The sequence below is a fragment of the Magnolia sinica genome, chromosome 3 (assembly GCF_029962835.1).
Source record: "Magnolia sinica isolate HGM2019 chromosome 3, MsV1, whole genome shotgun sequence".
NCBI lineage: Eukaryota > Viridiplantae > Streptophyta > Magnoliopsida > Magnoliales > Magnoliaceae > Magnolia > Magnolia sinica.
In genome coordinates this window covers 11,890,623-11,911,896 of record NC_080575.1, presented here as the reverse complement: position 1 = coordinate 11,911,896, position 21,274 = coordinate 11,890,623, and the positions used below count along the sequence as shown (strand labels likewise).

Sequence of the window (21,274 nt, the reverse complement as noted above, 5' to 3'; positions counted from 1 at the left end):
AATAAACGTTATGGTGGGCCCTGCGGATGTTTTAACCGTGAGAATATCCCCACTTCTATTTATGGTGTGGTGCACCTGAGCTTTGGATATTACTCATTTTTTGGTTCATGATCTAAAAATATCCCTCAAAATGAATGGACGGTTTGGATATAATAAATACATCATTGTGGATCCAATGTAACTTTGATTTCCTTTGAACCGTTCGTACAGGCCGGAGCTCGACGAGCGTCAGATCTCGTCGCACCACACGTACACACACCAGCCAGGTCGGTGGTGTCAGTACACCAGCCAATCCCCTTCCTGGATTGCCGAACCAATGGGTCCCACTTGTACGGAACTGGACCTGCGGCTCTGTATTCTATCACTCCTGAAAAATACAAAATGCCTCTTTGGAATTTCAACTGATAAAAAAATACAGGCTTTTGTCATTTAGTTCAAGGGGATATGTGTCGGAATCGGATTGCGTCCTGAACCCGCTTGATATATGGGTTTCATCCACGCCGTTCATTTGTTTTTCCAGACCATCTTTGGGACATGATCAGATCTTTCCATCCGTGGGATACGATGATTAGATCCACGTCCTAAAAAATGAGGCTGTTTCACCCCTCAGGTTCTCCACAACGAACAACAGACAATTACAACAGATTTTTATTAGCCGTCCATTTCGATTTAACGTTATGTAGCCCACTTGAAGAGTGAAATTCACTAAAATTTAGGCCAGAAGATTTCAAGGTTTATTTCCACCTGATAGAAAGCTCTGATCACGTACATGTGTCATATTGACACTTGTACCTGCGTGTGAATGGGCATCTCCTACATGCGTATGAGCTCAGCAAACCTAACTGACAAGCCTGATCTAATCCATTTTTCACTCTGCCTTCAAGTTCGTTGCAGCAAACTAAGATCTGTTCGTCGCAAACGTTCCCATCACACATAGCTCGACAATCGGTGCATCCGAACCGTACGAAATGTGGACCCTACTTTGATTAAGAACATATTCAGTTCGCGATTTCTTCTAGCGGAGCCACGTGGTGGATGTCTTTTCAGACTCTTAAATAGTGGTGACTCGTTTTCTCGCATCTGGCACTGACGCAAGTCTATCCAGGCCATCCAAATTGTGGGTCCCAATGTGGAAGGATAATATATATAAAATCGCTCTGATCTATTAATCCAAGCCATCCATTTATGGCTACCAAATGGACGGTTGAAAATAAACTAGTCAGCGGCCCGAATTTACATTTAAAATCAGATGGAAAATATCATCCCCTGCGTCCAATTTTGCACTTTTGCTCCATCCACAGCTGGGCATAGATTTCGACCGCCTGGATTGTGTTTGAAATGAATCAGTGGGATGCGCAGCGAATGTATCTCGGTCCATCGAGACACACCATAATGGAGATTTGTAATTAGTTGGAGACCTAATCATCTCCTCTACCTTGTTCTTGACCAGTGTGGACACGTCGCCACAGCCGTTCATAAAAGACAGGCCACCGTCCATAAGAAAAGAACTGTGGCCCACTTTCAATCACCGTCCAAAATGCCATGATTAGAGCTTCCACGTCTATTCATTTTCTTTGACCTAGAGCAATATTTTCTATGGACGGATCTGATCGAACGGTCAGTATCAGATCAAAGCAGTGACGAGTGATGGATAGTAGATCCACCTACACTTTTCTGAAGAGGCAGTGAGATCAAGAGAGGCCCACCTTTCTTCATCATATGACAAATGGATCCCATGGTTCAATAATCCAGACCATTGTTCTGTTAATCCAACGGTTGATATAGCATGCCCCACAAAGATCCCAGCTACCAACATAAGGACTTTTCTCAGTTGAATCTCGACCGTCTATCTATAAGGCGGAAATCAAAAGGTTAAGATTGTCTAATGGAGAATATTGTTGAGGCATTCTCCATCTAAGGTGGGAAACAACAGACTCATGATCTGGATCATCGAACGGTGGACCCCATTTTTAAAACCGGAAACTCGTGCATGATGTGCAAATCCGCCGGCGACGCATCTTCGCTCTTGTGCTTCGACTGACGACAGGCTTTGTGTGAAAAAGAGTAAAAAGACAAAAATGCCCCCAATTATTGTGCAACTAGCTGGCGCATACACGTGTACAGTTGCACGTAGCGGATCAAAACACGTGGACGGTACAAGAAAAAGCGGCTTTTCGAAACCGCGAAAAGCCACCTTATCCAGTGCAGTCGAATGATATAGGGAGAGTTTCAGTAATCGAATAAACTGTGGTGTGAGTTTACCACCATTTCTTGATTAATATTGACTCATCCTTCATCATCGAATCCAGACGGTCCATATCATGGGCACAACTTCCTATAGGCCTCAACGGAAATTTTGCATGGAACAAGAAACCATCCAATCCGTGGACCACAAAAGGACAGCTAAAGGAAAACATAATACCATCAACGGTCCAAATTCAACCTAACAATATCAAGCGGTTGTGATAATTTTGATCCGTGTAATTTTTCGTTCCTGTTACAGACAAATCTTTCCACGATTTGGTCGGTTTGGATTAACTTGCACATGCTACTGCCATGTGCGGTGGATGAGTCACCACTATTTAAAACTGATGGCGAACGTGCATCATAAAGATTTCTAAGGCCCACCATCCTCAACGTGGGTTGCTGTCCTCATTTTCGTCCATTCATTCACAAGACAACGATCTCAATTTCAAAATCCTGAGATCGTTGGCAGCATGTAATCAAATTCTATCGTTTAAATTATTCCGGGCCCACTTTCTTATGTGGGGCCCACTTCCCATACCTCTCCCATTATTTCTTTATTGCCATGCATTTTCCTCACTTGTATTTTAAACTGAAAATCATGTGCATGTGATGGATAAAGAAGCCCATATGTCAAAAGGTAGGCCTTTTTCTCACTTTGCCAGCTCTACAGAACAGGGCATTCTAGATCAAGGGATCTGATGCCTCCTCAGGTGTACGAAAATTTTCGTACCTCCATATCTTGTAGTACACATTGCACATATGTATGATGATCTGAACCGTTCATCCAACGTGTTCACCTACAGATTGGCCAGTAACAAAAGATTGGCTTAATCGGACTATCCTAGCCGTTTAACGAACTTTCACTTAATTTGAGCGGTTGGATTTTTTGTCTTCAGTGTCAGCTTTTACACCACCTATTAAAGGTTGAATGGTCCAAACAGTGTAATTATTGGATGATTGCTTTTATTTATTTATTTATTTTTATGATTGGGAGATCCTGAATGAACGGTTCTGATAGGGAGAGATGTTTGGACCTCATTATAGCGAGATCCATCAGCGATCCACTTTTGGGTGGGCCAGAACGTAACAATATATAAATGAGGGATGAAATGGTGTGGCCACCTAAGGAGTGGATCACCTGATTTTATTACATATGATCATCATGGTATGGCCCACCTTTTGAACGGATCAAGTACAATTAGACGCTTGCATGAAAGAAAGTGGCTGCATGATATACAAGTAACGTATATGATCATTTCTCATTTTTAGAGTATTTTAGTCAATCTTAAAAGGTCATTGTAGACAACTAAAAGTAACCTTTTCTGTTTGGACAGATGTTATTTAGTTGCGGCCGAGATTCCCATAAAACAGGGTCAAAAAGTTCACAAGAAAAGGTAATTTGAATCGAACCCATTACTTCAATGTTCAAACTCATAGAGTCTACCATTGATACATGAGTAGGGACCTTGAATGCAATTTAATGAAACCTTAAATAATGTGTATTTATAATGTATATAATATTACTATTAAAATTAATTGGACCTAACTTAGACACAACCTTTTAGATGGGTCCAATATAATAGACCCAACCTGGACTCTACTGGATCTTTTAACTAGGCTTAGAATGTTAGACCCAACCCCTACCCAATTTCTAAATGGGTCAAGAACTTTGACCCTCACACTTCAAAATTGGGTTCCAATAAGTTATCTCATTAATATAAGTAATTATTATTAGAGTATCTTCCATTGAATTTCTTAACGGCAAGTGCGAGTAAAGGAATTAGTAGAGCAATCGAGCCTTATTGTGATGTTTATATGAAGTTCACTCCAATCACCAAGTTCATCATGCACATAACTCAACTACATTTGGGGGACCACATGATTCAAAATAGTGTACATGCAATGCTTATCCTCCAAATTATTTATCTTAGTATAGTCCACCTGAATCACATATGGGCATAATTTATTTTCCCCCATCCCAAATTTTAGTGTGGCATCTAGCCGGTGGAGTAGATTTTATATAATTATCATGATTTGCCCTATAAAAATAAGAGTGGACATCTCTTTCCCACCTATCTTTATAAACTATGATATGAAATACAATAAAACGTTAGAATTTCAAGAGTACATGTTGTGGGTGAAAATGGCCTGGTTAAGCTAACTCAGGATGGGAGCACGGCTTCATCAAAAGGCTTGCTAAACTGTGACTCACTTGACCTCAAAGTCAACCTAAATTCAACCAGCATCAACTATAGCCTCAACTCAAAGCAGGTCTCGACCTCAGCCGAAGTTGAGATCGAGCTTGAGTTCAAGGTCAAGTTCAACCTTACACCCCAATTTAGTTGATTGTCCATTACTCTGGAGTTTACTAGAAGATTCTCTGAATTTTCTCCAAGAATCTTAGAGGAACAATCGCGCATCCTTAAAATTAGAATCCTAATATAAGACGGTATCAGATGGCGAATTCATTGCCATATCCGATACCGTCTCTAAGAGAGCTATACATACATCCCCCTCCTGTAAAGAAAAGTATGCACAATCTCTAACTTAAAACCCTTTTTACAACTATACCTAGATTCCTACCTCACTTAGGCATCGGAGGGTCAATTGTACTAGCCAAGATTTTCTTTGTCCATTTCTTGTACAGGTACACAAAGGTTTAAGGTAGGCTAACCAGCATCAATAGTACATGTAGCCTATAAAATGTACACGGCTGTAAAAAAATATATTTTATGAGTAAATTAATATTTTACAAGCATCCAAACAGCTCATGTAATCCATATACCTGTAAGCCCTTTAAAATTAGATAAATTAATAGGCATCCCTTCCAACAACTCCCTGGAATTTTGCTAAGCTAATGTGCCGTAAAGGTGTCTTCCTACACACCACCTAATTTGCCAAACTGGCGCATGTGTATCAGACCAAGACAATCCATGCAAATGCACATTACAAAAAACAAATGGATGTTTAAAATTCTTATGAGGTTTTGACATAATACCCTTGCTTTTGGCTCAAAATAAATAAGTCTCTTCGTTTCATGTAAAACATATCTTTCATGTTTTTCATGTTCGCCAAGAAGACTTTGTGATGTGATAGAATTGTATTTATTTCATTATAGTTAATTGTTGACCATGGAAAAAGACATTCTAACCCCTCATGCAGGGGAGAGTGGATTATGTGAGACCCTCACCTCACCCAAGATGATAGCCCTTGCCGTGGAGCCCACCTTAATGTATGTATTATATATCAACATTGTTCATCTTCCATGTCATTTTATGGCATTATCCCAAAAATAAAGTAAATCCAATTATCAGGTGGACCATACCATAAGAAGCGGTGGTGATTGACCATTAGTGGGTCATAAAAGTTTTGGCTCAAGGTGATATTTGTTTTTTTTTTTTTTACCTTTCAACCAAGTTTACGTGACTTTATCAACAGAATAGACCTGACTGAAATTTTAATGTGCACCTTAAAAGTTTTTAATGGTAGTATGATCAACCGCCATTGTTTCTGATGACATAGTCCACCTAATAATTGAATTTGCTTCATTTTTTGAGATAATGTGTTAAAATAATATGGAGAAATGAATGAACAACGAGGATACATAATATATACATCAAGGTGGGCCCCATGGTAAAGGTCTCACTGCAGTGGGTGAGGCCGGGGTCTCACCTAATCCGCTCTACATCTAGAGTAAGGTTGAGGTTTGAATTTGGAAGAAAAGATGAGAGGTTAGGATTTCAAGGAAAGGTAACATTAAGATTTAATTTACTAAATCATGGTTTGTTCTTCAATTCAAAATTTTAATTGGTTTTTTGTTGGGTCTGGTTCCATACCCTTGCTCTTGCTCCAGTGATTGATTCTGGATAGTTTCAACACCCGGTCAAGGGTACGAGTATTCATAGGCGGTTTGGATATTGGACGGGGCCGTCGCCCCACTGTGATGTCTGTGTTTCATCCATGCCATAGATTCATTTTTCCAGATTGTTTTATGGTATGAGCCCTAAAAAAGATAGATACCGATGGTATGAGCCCTAAAAAAGATAGATACCGATATCAAAGTGGACCACATTATAGGAAACAGTGTTATTGAATGCCTACCATTAAAAACTTTTTGGGGCTACAAAAGTTTTATATCAAGCTGATATTTGTTTTTTTTCCTTTATCCAAGTTTGAGTGACGTCATCAATAGGTTGTATGTAAAATAAATATTACAGTGGGCCTAGGAGGTTTTTAATTGTGGACATTCAATCACTACTGTTTTCTTGTAGTGTGGTCCACCTGAGATTTATTTCTTCCTCATTTTGGGATCAAGCTCTAAAATCATCTGGAAAAAATAGATGGACGGCTTGGATAAAACACATACATCGTGGTGGGGCCTACAGAGCACCGACCCAACTTCACTAGCCAAACCGCATCCTGCGCGAGCGTGGGGTTAGTAAAATTCCCCGGTCAACGACGCAGTCTCTGATCTGTTGCGCTGAATGACCAAATCATTCCTCGCACGTGTCAGGAGATCTGTTGAATTCCGACCGACCAAAATACTGGGTCTTGTCAGTACATCGTCCTTGGCTGAAAACCAATCTGAAAAAAATACAATCTTAGCCATTAGTTTCCAAGTTCGTTCTATCCGTCAATTGGGAGGCCATTTGTCCATTTGGATAGAATCAACCATTTTTTTGTGAATTTCAACTGCAGGCCGTCAATTGAAATGATCCACTAGGTGGACGGCTTGGATCCACCACTACGATTCACAAGTGTCATATATACGGCCAGGGTCAGCCGTTCGTGATACAGTGTGAACAGCACCAAAACCTCTTCTTGTTTAGGAATGCAAATCTTATCCGTTGAGATCATGTGATCAACCTGAATTGAATATAAATATCAACGTCTAATAATAAAATAAAAATCCCACGTGTCATAGACGGCTACATCGAACCCGAACGTTGTGGAGCCCACAGCGTTGCTGTTGTCACATCGATTCCGTTCATCAGGTCTCACCATACACCCTTGAATATCAGCCCCATTCAAGACTAAGGTGGTCCACACCATGGGAAACAATGCAAACTCGCACCTAAAACCACTATGTTCATGCAGTGTGGCCCACCTAAGTTTTGGATCTGGTTGATTTAGGGATTGTCCCATTATCATTCCTAGTTACATGTGGTGAAACGAGTTGGATGGATTATCCACACTATAGTGGGCCCCACACATAAACTTATGGTTGGATCCAAGTGATTTTTAATCTCAAGTGGTTAGACGAAGAATGCATTTGATGTATGGAGTGAATGTCACACAATGTTATTGAGAATTTCAGTCATTCATGTTACTAATATTAATACTTCATTTATTAGGAGACTTAGTAAAGGTTTTTGTTAGAAGAATGCTTTAAAAATCATTGTTATTAGACATAAGTTAATAGTATAATATATTTTCTTTTTTAACTAATTCTTATGAAATATATCTGTGTGAGTTTGAAAGGTATAATATTTTATGTTTTTGAGAACTTGAGATTGAACACAATGGCTTAATAGCCAAGGGTGAGTTATGTTGGATGAATTTCATTGCCTTAGCTATATCCATGAAGGTTTTTGATGATACCTTTAATGTGATTAACTAGACATATCGTGTAAAGGGATTGGCTTGGTGTCCGGATAGACAGCACCTGCCCCTGCTACATATGATCTTGTAAGTGTGCCCTACACGATTCTTCGGTTGGGGCCTTTGGTCACTAGCTAGTATCAAAGCTGAGAGACTTATCATGCTCAGACTTAAATAAGCATGTAGTTGCACTAGCTCTATTAAATCCCTATGACCTGAAGATGTATGAATGGAGATGCTCTAATCAAACATACTTTATCTCTACTTACAAAGCTACTACATTGTTACAAAGATAGGTGTAATTAGGTGTTTTTATCGGTCCCCAAAGTACACACAATTAGGGCTATACACGAGCCAAGCTAGCTCGAAAAGCTCGCTCGGCTTGGCTCGATCTAGCTCGACTTGACTAGACTCCAATGATAATTCGAGGCTAGCCAAGCTTTATATGACCCAACTCATTTTGAAAACAAGCCAAGTTCGAACATAGTAGAACTTGACTCTATTCAACTCGAACCTAGCTCGGCTCGACTTGAATATATTTTATATATAATATAATATATATTATTATATTTAAAAATTTTAAAAATAAATAAAACTTAAACCATACCAAACCTGTCCGTCCCTTTTATACCCTTTTTCTTCTTTATTTAATTCGCTGCGCTCTCTCTCTCTCTCTCTCTCTCTCTCTCTCTCTCTCTCAGCCACTTGCCTTATCTTGAATCAACATCTGCCCAACTTATCTCAGCCATACGACCTGCACTCGCCTGAGCTCTCTTCTCTCTTTCTTAACACAAACAACAAAGTACCTCTATGGCTCTATTTAATACACACACACACATTATTAATTGAATATTTCATTTTGGGGATGGGTCAGTTCGGTCGGGTTGCTGGGTTGAGTCGGGTGCTGGTTGGTTGCTGAGTTGGGTCAGGTTGGGAGCAGACTCGACTCGACTCGACCCACAAGCTTGCCTTGAGCTTAAATCGAAATGTTTAACAAACAAGCCAAGCTTCAATGGTAAGCTCGAACTTGAACTCGACAAGAGCACGAACGAACCAAGCCAAGCTTGACCCACCTCAACTCGCCTTGGCTCGATGTACAGCCCTACACACATTTATATATAGGATCCACTTGGTCTACAAGATACAATATAGACTCCACCTCGAAGTACACACAATCAAACTATATTTAATTGTGTATTATATCTTACACTTTCTATCTTTGTTATGCTTATTCTTAGACATTACATGACCTCGGGCGCTATTGGAGATTTAATGATTGTTTTTATTAATTAATATGTGTGCCTCTTAAGTAGATCATAGTAGGTTGGGTGGTCAACTAATTCTCATAGGGATAATGATTCTCAACAAAAGATCTATGACCTTTATGGATTTAGCCTTATTTTAAGAATTGGAATAGCTAATTAATATAGACAAATAAACTAATTTTATAAACCATTTTGATTAAATAATTAATTTTAAGATCATTATATTCATTATTTTATAAAATTAATGGTTCGGATTTATTTTTAGGTGATCCATCATCATTGAGGATATAGTGGCCCAGGACAACAAGCCTTTTCCGTTTTTCCTAAAAAGATGTGGTTTAAGTTCTTGTTAGATCGGAGCCATGTTGAAGCTGGCTAAAGCCATGATGATCCATTGTTGTGAAAATCAGAGTGATCTACCCATCTGATGGGGCACAACATAAATCTGAATGAGCAAACGATGGTATGATGAGATGCATGGCCATGGCCCACCCAATGAATGGATTGAATTGATTTTCACGCAAAATAATTCAGGGGTGCCCACCTTTTTGCAAGGACGGGATTCCCAGCAGCACATCGCAGAAAATAATGAGAAAGAAAGGGGTGGATGTGAAGGTTACGTACTGGAATTGTATATAATCATTTATCTATTCATTTAGGCGAACCGGCCGAGGAGCCACGTGTTGGAAGCGAATTCGATTAGGCTGTGACCAGGGCGCTCACCTTAATATATTTGTTGTATATCCACGCCGTCCATCCGTTTTGCCAGCTCATTTCAGGGCATGGGCCCAAAAATGAAGAAGATCTAAATTTCTGGTGGACCACACCACAGGAAAACAGTAGATATACAACAAACCTTAATTGACCACACCACAAATCATGCGTGTCATTTTTCTTAAGATCTTCAATTAAGATATTTGGATCCGTAAGAATCATAATAATGATAAAAACAATATAATAGTTGCAGATTGGATAGGAGGGAGACAACTCAATAAAAAATAATCCTCACCGATTAATTAAAAGCAAAAAAGGTGCGCTTTGCTTATTGAGAAATGATCCAGTGCTCGCCTTAAAAAGTTCATTTTGCCAGTGTGGGGCCCCACGTTTTTTTTTTTAATTGTGTCCATAATCGGAAACCCAAAATCATCAAAGCAAATCTAATCAATGGGTGGGCCATGCTCACCCCAAAAGACCAGATTTATGAGGTGGGCCACACCCAACGGTTGGTTGACATGCTCACGCTTCTACAACTAACGTGCACTTCTTTTTTTATGTTGGAATTTTAGCCGTTCGATCTGGCATCATTTTAAATAATCCAAACCGTTCAACCGATTGGCCTCACGTGATCCACGACAAACCCCAAGTAATCCACCGTGTGGCCCATAACATACACAGTTTGGATCATCTAAACATGACAATTCCTTAAACTTCAGATCTTTAAAAAAATAATAATAATAAAATAAAATAAAAATGCAAACCAAGGGAGGTATTGTAGCAAATCTTTTGATTTGGGCCTGAACTGGGTTTGGGAGCCACCCTGAAGTCCAGCCCACAAAGTGAAAGAAGCTCAGACAGCCTCTGATCTGAGGTCTCTGAATTTAGACCCATCTGCAAAACCCAATGGCCCCAACAATTCATTCCTACGTGAGAAGTTATTGATGCTCTGGATGTATATGATGCCTGAAACGCAGGCACTCAGAACTTTTGGAGATCACTCTCGTTAAGCTTGTTACACAATCCTAACCTCTCATTCATGGATATCACTATCGTTAATTTCAGTTCCAACGGTCCAATAAATTTCCACCAATCCCACAGTTAGTTTATCAAATTAGCACAGTAGGGAATTGGGATCCATAATTTGGACAGCTCAGTTTGAATTATTTGCATCCAGCTTGATTACAATTACTTAATAATTTGTAAGTCTTACGTGTATCATCCACCACAATGCCAGAGTATCAAAGTTTCTCTTCCTACTTTCAACCCTAGAAAGAGGGTGAGAAAGATGAGATATGCTCCAGTGCTCTAAGACCACTAATACTGATTCTTTAATACCATAAGCAATCCATTAACGGTCCTACCGTCTAGATGGATCAAATTGTTGGGTGGGCCTATTTTTTGTGTAAACTATATAAATTGTCCATATTAAAGACCACTGATCAAATGGTTAATATTATTCGGATTGGCTTGATGCTTGCATGGTAGCCATTTACATGTGCGTTGGACCTAATGAACAGTCTAGATCAACGAGATATGATACTTGTCGAATGAGAAATACCATCTGCCTCAATTCATTAAATGAACCATCCCCAACATGTACCGCCTATAAATGGATAAATTCCTGCTATCCAACCATCTTCGCATGTGGACCCACAAATTGAGCTGACCGTTGCCACTTTAGCAAAACATACACTACTAAAAACGATGAATAATCTAACCAAACAAAATATAAAGAAAAATTGCATATACAACCTTCAATTGCATCTTGAATTTGCAAAAATGGCATTTGGATTAAAATCAGGAAAATGTAAAGATTGCAAGCTGAAATTCAAATTCGCAATCTTCCTTAAGAAAATACAAGATAAATAAGGGCACGAAACAAAGATGAGGAGACGTGGGCGTAAGGAAGTCGATGATCCTCAACCCAAGAATACACAACCTAATAATCAAGATCGCTGCTCTGCTTGGCCCCACCAGGGACAGACAATGCATCAAAATATTATAATATCAGGTTGGAAGAACAAAGCACCAACCTTCAACCCTTTTTCAAGTTTAGCGTGGACTATCGCCAAGCTTCAGCTTTTGACAGACTATTTGCAAGCCACCTATTGAAAGGTTAGGATAGTCCTATCGAGGAGACTCGGGCCATAGGAAAATGATGCGGCCCAACAGACCTGGACCATTCATTAGCCATCAGAGCATACAAACCACCAGCTAAACTTTTCAAATCAGTGAATTTGTAATACGATACAATGCCCCAACAAAAATTAAAATTTAAAACTTTAAAAAAAAAAAAAAAAAAAAAAAAAAGAACAGGAAATTTCACCTGAAAGGCCGAAACCCATTGCACAACAACTCGTCTTGAGTCAATATATAGAGATGTTTTCACAACGGTTGAGAGAGAAGACGAGACAATGTAGTAGGCAGCAGAAGTACAGTTAGCCACTGGGCACAAAACAGAAGGTGAGAGCGAGCCGAGCGGGAGCACTTTTTGAAGGCCCACTCCCTTTATACAGACCGCCGCGGACCAACCGATCCAAAACCAACCAACATAAGTTACTCATATATATATGATTCATGTTATACACAGCATGCTCGGGCCCTGACTGTGCTTGGCGATTGTCAGTGGCCTGGGAGAGCAAGACCAGCAGCTTACTTGGGCTTTTGAAAGGTAAAAGGGGGAGCAAGAGAACGACAGAATGGGGATGAGAGAAGATTAGAAGAATAGAATAGGCATTTGTACAGATGAATGGCTAGGCTACATGAAGTAGCTGAGAGACTTCTTCCTTCTGGAACCCCCTTCACCGTAAAGCTCGTTCCACTGTAGCAGCTCGTTCATGTTCGCAGACTCTGATGAAACGCTTGCACAAACCTACGGCAAAAGAGAGCGGGGCAAGGAAAAAAACAAGAACGTGAGAAAGCAAGACGAAAAAAAGGAACAAGGAAAATGGAAACAGATAGAATTACTGCATTGGTGATACATCCTTAAATACTGGCCTTAGTAACAACTCGTTGCATAATCACGCACAAAACTAACCATCCAATCGGTGCAATGCAAATGGACAAACGGAAAGGATTGGCCAATGGGCAAAATTCATATGAATGGTGCCGACAATTGCGAGTCTTGTGTTCTGGCTAATGTATGTGCATATTGAGATCCATAATTGGCCATAGTATGGCAATAAGAAATTGTTTGAAAGAATTATCTTGTCTTCCTTCCAACACTAAAAAATGAGGATTGATCAACTACACCAGGGTTGAAAGATTAGCCTTCGGCTCAATTTTACAACCATTATTCCCTCCAAAAGTTTGAAATTGCGGGTGATGGTGGGAAACAACAATTTATGAGGAAAAGAATAAAAGGGCTGCAAACTTGCATCGCACACCATGGCTGTTGTTGATCATTCCTATTTAAACATAAAGAGACCAAGTTGAGTTTGCCACTGAGTTATGGTGACTAGGCTCTAAATCTTGTTGAATCGAGTTGACTTGGTCCGGTTTCAAGTTGAGTCACAAGCCATAGAATTCTGGTTTCAAGAACATCCCGAAAACTGTTTCATACCTTTTCCGGTGACTGGCATGATGCGGGAGTGGTACGAAAGAAAACAACATAAATAAATAAAAGAGCTTTATGTGGAACTACAGTCTCAGGTGGGGCAGGGGATTGCAGATGAGTTAATGCAGAGCATGAGCTTTCTTTACCTGTTCATGGGCATATTTGAAATCATCAATGCTTAGAGGTCGTATGTCAGCACTGCCGCTCAATGCTGGAGGTGGTCTTCCTTCTGCCAATGCTGAGGCCCGTTCCTGCAGACAATTAGATATGTCAGCAGCTGCACCAAACAGTAGGTGGACAAAGGGGGGCATGGAATTTTTTTCTTAGAACCAGTGTTCGAAATATCGGTATCGTGTTAAGTATCACACCCTTGGGATATGGATACGTATCGGTTATTGCATGGGATATATCGGTTGTATCGCATAATGTATCGTTGTTGTTGGTAACATGGGAAAATTGGTCGAATTTTTCAATGAAACTTCAGTGATTGTTGAAAAAGACATCAACACACATTTATAGATCAAAACATTACAAAAAATAAGTGCACATAATAGGATTTTTTTGTATGGGGTCCTACTGTATGCGTTGTCTAACTAAATTGATGCAAGTATATTCAAAGTCTATTCATATAATTTATAAACGTAAGAAGATGTGTGGAAACACAAGCAATACATTCAAAAGCAAAAGAAGAATCACTAGATCAGGTTATATACATGTTTGATTTTATGTTTGGACACAAGGATTGGAGCCGATTTGCAAGAAAGTGGGAAATTTTCTTCTTTTTTTTTTTCAATTTTCCTCAACTTGGCCCATCTCCTCAAAATCTTGAAATCGAAGCACCTAATCCATGATTTTTCATGCAAAACATGAAAAACCATGGATTTGTAACAATTTGACACTAATTTAACATGATTTATAGAAAAAAAAAAAAAAAAAGGAACGAAAATCGAAAATGCTCACCGGATTGAATATGTGAGATATATCGCACTACTTGTGGGTTTTGTATCGTACATGTGGGATACAAGATATATCGTGGAATATATCGGCCGATATCATCGATATTTAAAACAATGCTTAGAACACATGGAAATTTAATATATATATATATATATATATATATATATATATATATATATATATATATATATATATATATATATATATATATATATATATATATATATATATTTCTTCTTCTTTTTCCACACAACACGTATGGATACTTGTTTCAGAGATTTTGAGTATTTTTGTATGGTGAAGAACTCAGATGGCTGCAAAGAAATTAGAAAACTAGAAATTCTTATTTGGCATTCAACATGAGCAGTGTATGATTTCTTTCTGTATCATAGGAGCATCAAGTAGTGCAATTAGCAGTATGTGGAAACAGTTCTCAAGGATGTTAACAAATTAACATGATATATTTGCATAAAACCTATGAAATGAATGTTTTCTTTCAATTTTAGAAATGCAAGTGAAGGAAATACAGGACCAGCAGATCTCAAAGAAAAAAAAGAAACCCACCTTTTTTTCCTTCTCCAAAATTTCTCTAATTGGACAGTGTGCAGCTGTAACACAGAGATTCTGTAAAACAATCTCAAGTGAATACAAGTAGTTGAAAGGTGTTGGTAATAAAATAATTTTTTTTAAATGGTGAATTGCCGGATCAAGTAGAATGAAAACCTTCAGGTCGCTTCCAGAATATCCATCCGTCATACTTGCAATTGCATCCAAATCAACATCAGGAGACAAATCCTCTTTTGCCAGTATCACTTTTAGGATCTTTGATCTGTTTGGGGCATCAGGTAAGTTTACCATCAACCTGCAGAAAATACTTCATTAGTAGCTTGGCATGGCCTACATGGAAATCCTAACAAATGCAAGAGATGAGATGATGTTACAAATGAGGACATGTACAATGCTTGACCAAGCATTTGCTCAGCCCAAAGCATACACGTGGGGACCACTTATTGGTTGTAATTGTCCATTGTCATTTGATTCCTATATCACCTACAATGGGGATCTTCTTCTTCTCTTCCCACAGTCATTCCTTTTCACCTTCCTCTTTCCCCTCTTCTCCTTCCCTCATCCTCTCTTTCTTCCTTGGGTCATCTTAGTCGCTCCTTGAAACCAGTCCCAGTCAACAGACCAAATTCAACCTAAGAAACAAGGGCAAGACGCACAGAGACCAGGGATTGCCTGGTTGACCTGGTCAGGCAGACTCAGGCACCAGGTTGACCCGCGCAGTTTAAAAGCTAAGCTCTTGACAAGCATATAATAATATGATCAAGAAAACTAAATCATTCACTGCAACTGAAATGGTGTGTTTACCTCCTTGGAAGCCTTCTAATTACAGCCTCGTCAAGGTCAAAAGGCCTATTAGTTGCAGCAAGCACCAGAACCCGTTCTTTATCTTTCGTCCGCAAGCCATCCCAGTTTACCATAAATTCATTTTTCATCTTACGCATAGCTTCATGCTCTCCTGGATTCTCTCTCCGCCCCAACATGCTGTCAACCTTTCAAAAGACAGAAAAAAGATGAAGCTGATAGAATCTGAAACAGTATTACCCAACATGCCCTAGACAAATATTGTAGAAAAGAGCAATCAACCAAAATACAACACGAGGGAATCAACCATGCATAGGATTGATATCTGAGAAGCTCACCTCATCAACAAATACAACACTAGGCGCAATTTTACTGGCCAAGGAGAAAACAGCTTTTACATACTTCTCACCCTCACCAAACCACTGCAATAGACAAGCACAATAATGCCATACTGAAAATCAGAGAACAATTTAAAGATGGAAGCATGCATTACGCAGAGCTTACGGATGGTGGAACAATTACCTTTGATGTGATGCTAGACATTGAAATATTTATGAAATTAGCTCCGGCTTCAGTGGCTACAGCTTTTGCAAGCATTGTCTTCCCCGTACCAGGAGGGCCAAACAAAAGTATGCCTTTGCAAGGCTGCATGACAAAGAAATTGCGTCAACAACACTCTTCAAACAATACTACGTAATCATTTCAACAAAATCCCACTACTCATTGCAAAGGTATGAAGCTGCAACCAACTCCCATAATCTATAAATATTTAAAAATTCCCATATAACTTATAAGACATATCTATAGATGATTCGAAATGAAAATGAATATCAAACAAACCACTCCCATGCAGTCCATGGTTGTATCAAACAGGACAACTCCTATGCAGTCCATGTTTTTAAATATCATTTGAAAATCATGTTTCAGGATCCGTCTATTCATTTCCTTCCGTATGCACCGGAGGACTGCAAATTTAACCATCTTCCACATAAGGTACCCTTGTTAATAAAAGGCCAACCAGTCTACCCTTTAATAATATCTCCCATCATCAATTCCATCCCAAACATCGATATGAACTAGCTCCAAACCTCTCTTGCAATATGGAAAGAAAGAGGTAATTGACAGATTCTTCCTTCTCCAAAGCATAAAACAAACGGTAGGGAGTGCAGAGTTCTTTTCCTTTGAGATTATCTATCATTAAGATTTTACTTGCAACAGCTAACTACGCACAAGCTTCTATTTCAGTCACACACCATTCCCCCACACTTTGGCTCACAGAGAACTCACACACCAACCTCTGATTTGGGAGATGAAAGACTCTCAGGAGAATTGTACATTCTGAGACCACTTCCAAATCCTTTCATCTAGTTCACAGAGAACTCACAAAACATTGTATTTTCTCATCTTTTAAGTGGCATCAAAAAGCAATGTTCCACACCACATTGTCCCAAAATGAATTTGTAGCAATCTTTAAGTAAAGCCCTCTTACTCAAGAAGGGGAGAACAAAAACAGAAAAAATGGCAAAGTCTTTACAACCTTAACCATTCTAGTAAAGATATAACCATTTTCTTCCTTCATGTCAGTCTCACCAAACTTACAAATGACTTCGCATACCTCTGGTCCTCACAATGATATTTGACCATAATGCTCCCCTCCTCCCCAAATCTCCATCAACACTTAGTAGCCCCCAATTTCTTTCCTTTACATTTCTTATCACAATTCCCCTCCTTGTTTGACTTCTAAACAGAGGACCAGTTCATTAGATGGAACTTACAGTCCCGTTTGTCTCCCCTCCCTCCTCCTATAAAAGTTTCTTTGGATTCATTCAACCTACTTCGCCACTTTGCCGGTGCCTTGAAGAGAGAGAGAGAGAGAGAGAGAGAGTAAATGGGAAGACTCAATAATGTAGAAATGATAATTATTTCAGTTATCCTTCCACCCTAGGAAAAGATATCTCTTCTTCCACATAGCTAATTTTCTTTCCACTCTCTCAAATACCAGATCCCAAAAACTTGCCGCCTTTGAGTTGGCACCAGTAGGAAGCCCTGAAATCCCCGACATAGCACTCACATTCGTCCTGAGATTGGACACTTCCAAATATTGGAAAATAGTGATAAGAACCCTTAAAAGTGTCACAAAATCCAAGAGTGCAATATGTGAACTAGAGATGGGAGACCACCTTTTGGTTAATGCAGCAGATTTAGCAACCAGTGATTTTGTTGTCATGTTTTTAGTCATCAGATTGATTTCTTTCCAATTGATAAGGAGAAAAACTCTCAGCATATTCAAGAGCATGAAACATGTGTTGGTTCTAACTTCTAGCCAAACAGGCATGAAAGATCTTAATGCATTCATGATGATAACTGCTCTAATATCAGAAACAAGAATGTACACGTGCACGAAAAAGGATCAGCTTACAGATAGTCATGATAAAGAATACAAAGAAAAAACAAAATCAAGGAAACATGACAAAGGGACTATGATGATGATAGTTAATTAATACATCCTACATTTCCAAAACACTACAAAATATGACCTTCATGTCACGTTAGAGCAATATCCAAACCTTTGTCAGCTGCCCCTTGCAAAATAGCTCAGGTCTCTGTAATGGAAGCATCACCAACTCCTTCAATGTGTCTTTAACATTCTCTAGAGCTCCAATGTCATCAAATGTTACTCCAATATCATTGGGTGGGATAACATCAGCTAAGAGCCTTTTCTCAAATTCATTCTCCGTTACAACATCCTGGGGTTGAACATTGCATTTATTCAGAAAGAATTATTCGAGAGGTATTAAATGATGACAGATCAAGAGCAACAATCCAGGAATTGTATAAGATGAGATCCAGCTTTTAGTAGCCTAAGGTGTTAATCTACTCGACCCATCATGAGATGAGCCATGCCCTAGTATCTCCAATATCAAATGATCCTAACCGTAAGATTGAAATGCACACCTATAAATAAACAGGGGAAAATTCAGACAGGATCATTTGATTGGGAGATTTTGGCAGTACTCCCATACGAATGAATAGCATCGCCAGAATGAGGCCCACATGTATAAAGTGTGGACCACTCAAAAGCTCGATCAAGCATCATATATCTTCTCAATACATAAATAGCTTCCAATAAGATGCAAGAATCATCCCATTCCATGAATTTTGTATTCTTGCTTTAAAAGACTACGCACCTTGAGTGATTTCTTCAAGCTTTTAGACTCACTCTGTATAGCCTGCAGGATCCCAATTCCGTACTGTATGCTGCTAAATATGCATTGATAATATTACAGTTCTTCTTGTCACTAGATACAGTCAAAGTAAACTCGTATAAAAACAATAATTTGATGATAGTGCGTGTAAAATACCTATCACTGGATAAAACAAGCTTATCTTTTGCATCAACTCCTGGATTCTGCATGAGATGGGAACTTAAAGCCCACCCGACTATCTTCTCCGCATCTGCAGTATATGCAAATAATAAATAACTAAAATTAAGTTTCCCTAACAAATAATTAAAGGAAATTGCATTAAAGAAATGTCCATTTTATCAATCATATAAGAAACACAGACTTTCACTTGTGAGTGCTTGATCCTTAACACATATTGTTTCGAGCCCATCACACTCAAGCCCACTGCGATTCAAAACCTGTGTAACAAGGGAAAAAATCGTATTATAACGAAAATTATGGAAATCATTGTCATCATTCACATTTCTGGTCATCATCCATGATCTGAACCCAATAAAGCACTGCAGCGCAGTGACACATGGCCATCTGGTAATAGTAACAGCATGTTGACAACACAAGTAGACCAGACTACCCAAGGAAAAGAACACCGACCATGTAGTGTATGGGCATAATAATTGACCAATTAGTCACGTTTTCATACCAGTGACAGAATATTAGCATTAAGAGACGACATGTTTCACCTATGGATGTGGGATGATTAAACATCCACTGAAGTTCTACAAATATCATTTAATCATGTCAAGTGAACCTATGAATCTTACGCAGTGGCTAGAAATCAAATTACATGAAGTCAAGCGAGCCCCTTCCAGCAAAAAGGAGACTAATGAGGCACAAAAGCCACCATGAACGAAAACTGCCACTTCTCACAACGATGAGGCAACATCAAAGCAGACAACAAGGGTTGATCAGTCAAAAAATGAGAAAATAATGTAAGCAATGCTGGCCGCTGATGCTCCATCTAACCAGAGAATGTAAGATATTAAAGAACATAAAGCATTTGCAAATGAAATAAAACGGAAAACGGCAAGATACTCTGCTATCTTAGATAAACTTTAGAAGAATCTATGACGATATCCAACTTAGGATGGTTTAGTATTGGTCGTTGGATCTTGTCCAACGGTTCCTAATATTCCACTTGCCCTAGGTAGTATTAATTAATTAACCAAACATTTAGACTCTCCTTTAAGGATGGCCGATTCACATACGTGCCTTTCTCCAGAGTGATCAAGATGGCACTAAAAAGTAGTAGTTTTTTTTTTTTTTTTTTTTTTTGGGGGGGGGGGGGGGGGAGCCAATGTGATTGATGTGCTTCTAATGTTTTTCACACCCACTTAAAAACTGGGTCTGTCCAAGGTCAGGTTGGGTTAAACTTTCAGAACAAAACCTGCTCCATGGGTCTAAATTTTGGTCCTAAATCCACTTATTGTTGGGACAGGTCAATAAGGGTTGATCAGTCAAAAAATGAGTAAAGAATGTAAGCTATGCTGGCCGCTAATGATCCATCTAACCAGAGCACGTAAGATATTAAAGAATGTAAGCTATGACGGACCAATCAGGTTAACAACCCAATTACAACCCTAGCCCTTGCTAATGTGTTTAGGGTCTGGTAAAATTACCAGGCCACCATGAAACTCTGCCTCGACTGTTCTACCTGGCAAAGGCTGGACAGCAATTGAGTAGAGCTGTCCCCACCACCTAGCACGTGAGACTGATCAGTCAACAATATGTTGTGAGATTTCTCAATCTACTTGAATTTCAATTTGAGTTGTAATCCATTTAGACTCAAGTTCATGCAGCTACAAGAGGATGGATTCCTAGGGAATGGTGGCAGGTGATATGCGTAGAAGGACGGGAAGGTTAAAGATTTATGATGAAGTTAAAATCTATCAAGGGTCCAAGGAAGCAAATGGAACATTTGGAAATGTGGTCCTTGGAAGAAAATGTCAATATTCTAGAGCTATTCAGTGTCTGGAACACAAGGAAGAAATTTCAGATCCTCAGCAGAATAGGAGAGGATGGCATCAAAACAGGACTTCAAAAGAAAGGTGAAGATGAAAGAAATAGTGTTGAGCCAAAAATCAAGGGCACTACGGCTCAAAAGAGTGGAAATACGAAATAATTTCACAGCATTACAGATGCTAGCGGAACCAACAGAATCAGTTCCCATGTGGTGAACAGTAGAAGACTTAAGTAGCAATAAGAAATTTGCAAGATCGTTAAATACTATCTTGATCTAGTGGTATACGAGGACTGGGTCAGACCTAATCTAAATGATCTAGAGTTTAGTTCCCTTTGGTGAACAGTAGAGGACTCAAGTA

The 21,274-nt window shown here is 39.1% G+C and overlaps 1 protein-coding gene across 2 annotated transcripts in view; it reads right to left on the bottom strand.

The window, feature by feature from the left end:
- Nucleotides 1-12,031: 12,031 nt before the first annotated feature.
- LOC131239527 (uncharacterized) overlaps nt 12,032-21,274 on the bottom strand; it is a 42,630-nt gene continuing 33,387 nt past the window's right edge. Inside the window, exons 17-27 of one of the 2 annotated variants that reach the window (XM_058237269.1) lie at nt 19,279-19,354; nt 19,074-19,167; nt 18,900-18,972; nt 18,279-18,458; nt 16,234-16,356; nt 16,050-16,133; nt 15,715-15,899; nt 15,067-15,205; nt 14,908-14,967; nt 13,533-13,637; nt 12,032-12,702 (exon numbers count right to left, since the gene is read on the bottom strand). In XM_058237269.1, coding sequence (XP_058093252.1) covers nt 12,589-12,702; nt 13,533-13,637; nt 14,908-14,967; nt 15,067-15,205; nt 15,715-15,899; nt 16,050-16,133; nt 16,234-16,356; nt 18,279-18,458; nt 18,900-18,972; nt 19,074-19,167; nt 19,279-19,354 — 1,233 coding nt within the window. In that variant the 3' untranslated portion in view covers nt 12,032-12,588. The remainder of the gene's footprint in view (nt 12,703-13,532; nt 13,638-14,907; nt 14,968-15,066; nt 15,206-15,714; nt 15,900-16,049; nt 16,134-16,233; nt 16,357-18,278; nt 18,459-18,899; nt 18,973-19,073; nt 19,168-19,278; nt 19,355-21,274) is intronic. The other variant, XM_058237270.1, reaches the window with a different exon arrangement.